The sequence below is a fragment of the Peromyscus leucopus genome, chromosome 3, assembly GCF_004664715.2.
Source record: "Peromyscus leucopus breed LL Stock chromosome 3, UCI_PerLeu_2.1, whole genome shotgun sequence".
NCBI classification, from domain to species: domain Eukaryota; kingdom Metazoa; phylum Chordata; class Mammalia; order Rodentia; family Cricetidae; genus Peromyscus; species Peromyscus leucopus.
Window position 1 is genome coordinate 139,890,585 of NC_051065.1, and position 6,000 is coordinate 139,896,584.

The 6,000-nt window shown below is 38.6% G+C and overlaps 1 protein-coding gene across 1 annotated transcript; it reads left to right on the top strand.

Annotated features, from left to right (window-relative positions):
* The first annotated feature begins 4,011 nt into the window (after window positions 1–4,011).
* Window positions 4,012–5,584, top strand: LOC114710344 (taste receptor type 2 member 125-like). Its single transcript, XM_028894467.1, has 3 exons — window positions 4,012–4,203; window positions 4,887–4,906; window positions 5,236–5,584. Exons 1-3 carry the CDS (start codon window positions 4,012–4,014, stop codon window positions 5,582–5,584), a joined length of 561 nt encoding a protein of 186 aa, XP_028750300.1.
* The last annotated feature ends 416 nt before the right edge of the window (window positions 5,585–6,000 follow it).

The window sequence follows — 6,000 nt, forward strand, 5'->3', positions numbered from 1 at the left end:
AGAACATCACAAGATAAATTCATGAACAGTCATTCATCACCACATTTGAAATATTTCTGTGGTTCATTTTCACCAAGGAGGTTTAGAATTCCTGAGGCTCTGAACTCTTTTTTTAAAAACAATATTAATATAATTTAATGTTTCATTACCTATTGTGAAGAAAATAAGAAATACATTAATTACATTAAAATATCATTTATATATTTTATACTTTAAATTTACTTCATAATTTGTCATGCAGAGTCAGATATGATTATATCTAATATTTAAGAAGCACCTCTTCTAGACAAGAGACATTTATTATAGCTGGAGGTAGCAAAATGCAGATCCCTTTGCATAACCTTAGACCAACTGTCATATTGAATTAAAATTACACACTATCCCAACCAATATATACACTAAATAGGTAGGCACACATAAGAGGCACAGAATTGATGATGTGCATCTTATCAGAGAATTGTGTAAGTAAGCACAGTTGGAGGCTTTAGACAAAGGTTTCTTTGTGGTTGAGGATAAAGCATTTAAATATTAAAACACAACAATTAGGGTAAGGGAGTTGATTTGTTTGGATGTGGAGATGGATATGTTCAGATACCAATTTGGTGCTCTGAGACAGAGAGTAATGTCAGGAAGCTATCAGTGACAGAAATGAATTTCACTGAAAATTTAAATTTCAGGTGACTTAAACATTATTTGAGGGTTTATATGTTGTTTATATATTTTAATGCTTTTTTTCAACACCACAATATATCCAAAATATTTCTTCTTGTAAAAATGCTGAGAAAATAATACCATTTGGAGTGTTAAATAAAAATGTAGAAACTGTCATACAGAAAAGCAGGAAAATTGTGGAGATCCATGGCTAGGCCCCAGGTGGAGCTCCGGGAGTCCAATTATCGAGAAAGAGGAGGGTTTATATGAGTGAGAATTATTGAGACCAAGTTTGGATAAAGCACAGGGACAAATAGCCAAACGAATGGAAACACATGAACTATGAACCAATGGCTGAGGGGCCCCCAACTGGATCAGGCCCTCTGAATAGGTGAGACAGTTGATTGGCTTGATCTGTTTGGGAGGCATCCAGGCAGTGGGACCAGGTCCTGTGCTCAGTGCATGAGCTGGCTGTTTGAAACCTGGGGCTTATGCAGGGACACTTGGCTCAGCCTGGGAGGAGGGGACTGGACCTGCCTGGACTGAGTCTACCAGGTTTATCTCAGTCCTTGGGGGAGACTTTGCCCTGGAGGAGGTGGGAATGGGGGGTGGGCTTGGGGGAAGAGGAGGGGGGTGGGAGGGGGGAGAACAAGGGAATTCGTGGCTGATATGTAGAACTAAATTATATTGTAAAATAAAATAAAAAACTCTGAAAAAAAAAAAGCAGGAAAATTACCGAGTTAACTGCTCCCTGTGTGTGATATATTTTGGTATCATCAGATCCCTTGGGCCATATCCTACATACAAAACTACCATTCCTCGTATAGCAGCTTAACTCTTTTTTTAAATTTTTGAAAAATTAGTTCTTTAAGAACAAAGCATACCATGTTTTGACCATATTCGTTTCTTCCTCCAACTCTTCCCCAAATCTACCCCTCTTCCCCACCACCCTTTATTTCCCTTTTATCTTTTTTTTTTATCTCCTTCAAGACCATTTTGCACCACCCAAATAGTCCCAGATGCGTGGTTTTTTCACTGGATCATAGTCAAATTACCAGGAGCTACACTCTTAGAGAAAACTGTCTCCCCATCTCTTGGAAGCTGGCAATCAGCCAATAGCTGCCAAGGTAGGAGTGGAATTGTGTCTGTTCTGGAATCACTGTTGAGGTGAAACTTACAGTTTCTATAAGGGGCCTAAGGTGCAGAGAAAGGATACAGGGAAGCTCCTCAGGGTGCGTCTCATTGGTTAAAGTTTGTCACTTCTCAGAAAGACCTTGATGTTCCTGCCGCAGCACCCATTCCGCACAAGCCCTCTCCAGGGTGTTTTGCATTCCTCCTTGCCTCCCTAGTTTTTTTTTTTTTCATTAAGTAAGGAGCCATGTCAGGAGGACCTTCCTGTCTCTGCGATGATGTTATGGTTATAATTCCCTTAATTCTTAACAGGTGGACTAATTTACCTTCCCACTGTATCTGTCCCCTCAATGTTGAACATTTCCTCCAGGATTATGAGATTGTGTTCCCTTCTTTACACTGGAATATACCATTTCTTTCCCCACTGTATCTAAGAATTTGTGCTTTTAGATAATATCTCACTTATATCACAGACTGGCTTTGGATGGTTAATATCCTGTGTCCACCTCTTCACTGGTGGGCTTGGTTTACCAGTGTGTACCACCATACCAGTTTTACTGAAGTCTTTGATAACTATTTTTATGTTCTGTTTGTTACTTTTGTTGCACTTGTATCTTTGATTTTCTGATGACCTTTAGCTCTTAAACAATGCTAATGTCATATTTCATGTCCTTCTTGTCTAGGTAATGCATTATCCTTTACCTGCCTTGATGCACGTAGTGAATGTAAATGGAGCCGATGTTGGTGCAAAGTGATAGGAAATAATCAATACCTTCAGCTCTTGGTGCTGAAGTGGGAAGTACATGTTCAAGCAAAAAGACATAGAGAATGGAAAGGATTCTTGGTGTGCAGATGAATTCATTTAAGCTCTTTGTTTTATAGCACAATAGGAAGACTTCAAAGTTGTTTACATACACGAATTACAGAATCATAGGTTTATAATACATGTACACATAATACACTGTACCTAGTGTTACATGGATTTTGAAAGGTCTTAAAATCTGGAGCTAGATATTGGGGTAAATGCTGAAAGATCAGAGGAAACAAGCCACAGCCATTTCTCATCTCACCAACTCCTCAGCTGATCCTGTCTCAGCAAATCCTGATACTGAATTCCTCTGAGTCCTTAACCAAAAGAACTTCTAATTCCTGTCTCCTCATGCCTTATATGCCTTTCTCTGCCCAGCCATTTCACTTCTCATCTCAACCTTCCTAGTGTAGGGATTAATGGCGTGTGTGCTTCCCAAATACTGGGGTTAAAGGTGTGTGCTACCACTGCCTGGCTCTCTTTCTTTCCTAGACAGGCTCAATCTCATGTAGCCCAGTGTGGCCTTGAACTCACAGTGATCCAGACTGATCTCTGTCTTCTGAGTGCCAAGATTAAAAGTGTTTACCACCACTGCCTGACCTCTGTGTTTAATCTAGTGGGTGGCTCTTTCCTCTGATCTTCAGTAAATTTCATTAGAGTACAACAAAATACCACCACAATCACTTATGTTTTAATGTAATTTTATACAGTGTCTTGAGAGCTATTATGTGAGTTAAATGCACAATAAATGCTGAGTAAAAAACAAAGCTATGTTATTTGAGGTGAAGAATGAAGAGGATTTCAATCTAAATAAGTGTTTGTTTCTGTGTTGGTGGGTATTTGGGTATGCAGAACCATGTAAAAAGTAAAATGATTAGAATTCTTAGTAGCAAGTATTTGAGAAATGAAGATGTCTAGGAAATTATTAGGTAGTTTGTTGGAAGATTTTTGAATAACATACAAACTCCCTATACAGAACTAATATTGATGTATTTAATGAAGTTCTTCTACATTTTGTTTGCTGAGTTACAACTTCCAAATGTTACTTGTCCAGAAGCCAGATGAAAATATGTAAAAGACAAAAGTAGAAAAATAATGCAGGTATATGCATCTTTATTTTGATGACAGCACATTAGAATCCTGTGGTTTTTTTCAACAATTAAAAAAGACTTCAGCTCACATGTAATGCACACAGCATCTGCATGAACTTCAACTGGCCTGCATTAGACTATGAAAATATTTATGGAGAAATACACAAACCATTTCACTAATGAATCTTGGTATTTGGTTGACATTATATATGGAAGTTCTTAAAAGTGAACGTGTTATGGATTTTCAAGAATCAGATACATCTAGACTTTAAAAGATTATAGTAACATATCTATAGTAGTGTAAAAGGAAACTGGAACATCATGTTGACAATGTGTGATTTCCTACAGTTCATGTTGACTGTCATTTTAAGCATAGAATCAATAAGAGAAAAGTTAAGAAATATATTTGTGGCTCTAGTGAACATTATGGACTGGATCAAGAGAAGAAAGATCTCTACAGTGGTTCAAATCCTCACTGTTCTGGCCATCTCTAGAATTTCTCTGTTCTGGTCACCCTACTCAGTCTTTACCCATCCTTACTTATAATTGGAAAAGTGGTGAGAATAATCAATATTTTCTGGATGGTGACCAATCATTTCAGCATCTGGCATGCTGAATGCCTGGCATTTTTTATTTTCTCACGATAGCCAATTTTTCAAACTCTTAATTTTCTTCACCTAAAGTGGAGAGTTAAAAAAGTTGTTTCAATGACATTGCTGGCATCTCTGCTTCTTTTGTCTTTCAACATTTTAGTCATAAATGAGCATATTTGTGTCTGGATTGATGGACACAAAGCCAATATGTCCTATAGTGCTATTCAACCAATTTTAGTCAATTTCTAGGCTTATATAATTCACCAACTATAGTGGTATTTTATTTGTACTAAAATGTGATTTGTATGTTAATAAATAAAGTTGCCTGGGGGTCAGAGCAACCCATAGCAAAAGCTGGGCAGGCGGTGGTGCATGCCTTTAATCCAAGCACTTGGTATGCAGAGCTAGGCAGATCTCTGTGTGTTCAAGGATACAGCCAGCATGGAGACACATGCCTTTAATCTCAATACCAACCATAGAAGACCTGGAGGTCTGTACAGACAGGCAGTGACAAGGTGGTCATGTGATTGGGTTTACAACCAATGAGAAGGCAGAACAGAAAGTCTTTATAAAGACAGACACACAGGAAGTGGGTCTCTTTGGGAGAGGTAGGACCACCGTGAGAGTGAACGGTAAGGTTTTTAGCTCTTAGCTATTGCTCTGACCTCTTGGCTTTCATCTCTGTATTGGCTTTGTGTTTCTTATTTAATAAGAGGGTTGGCTACATCTACATTTGGCAGAGACACTGCCAGCCGCCGTCATGACAAGCAGCATGTGAAGATGCTGGTAAGCCATGAGCCACATGGCAAGGTATAGATTTATAGAAATGGATTAATTTATGATGTAAGAATTAGATAGCTAGAAGCCTGAGCCATTAGGCCAAACAATTTAAATAATATAAGCATCTGTGTGTTTATTTTATAAGTGCACTGTCAGACTGCTGGGGATTGGTGGGACACAGAGAAAAAACTCCAGCTACAACCAACACTATGTTCACACTCATTTCCTTCACTGTGACCCTGATTGCTTTCCTCTTGCTCATCTTCCTCCTGTGGAGACATCTGAAGAACACACAGTTCATTGCCAAAGGCTCCAGAGACACCAGCACCACAGCCCACATAAAGGCCCTGAAAATGGTGGTCACCTTCCTGTCACTGTATACCACTTTCTTTCTGTTGCTTTTCCTACTGTTTTGTAACAGTAACTTTAAGCAGAAAAGTCCAATAATTTTGTTTTTACTAGCCCTGGGATTTGCTTTTCCCTCAGCCCATCCATGGGTCCTGATTCTAGAGAACAAGAAGATGAGATAGGTCCTCTTTCCATGCTCTTTGGCCTAAGGTATATATATAGGTTCAAAGATGAGAAATAGGCTGCTTTTTAAGATGTATTTTGATTCTAGGGAGTACTCAGTTCATAAGTATTATATTTTAGAGGTGACTCCAGGAATGGAGGGAGAGGGGAAGAGATGGGTTATTTTTCAGGCAAAGAGTTTATTAGAGTCAGGCAGAACAGTGGGGTTTGTTAACATGACCAGCTGCAGAGACAAGGTCAAAAGTACCAGCCTCTCAGGGAGAGCAGGTTTTCTATTTTTAAAGTTTTATTTTCTATTTGTGGGAGGGAGAGGGAATAGAGAAAGTGTTTGACCAGGATTTAATGGGTCTACTATTAGCCAATATCATCTAACATGGCTTAGAGATATTATACTTGCATTTATTTCTGCCTGAAA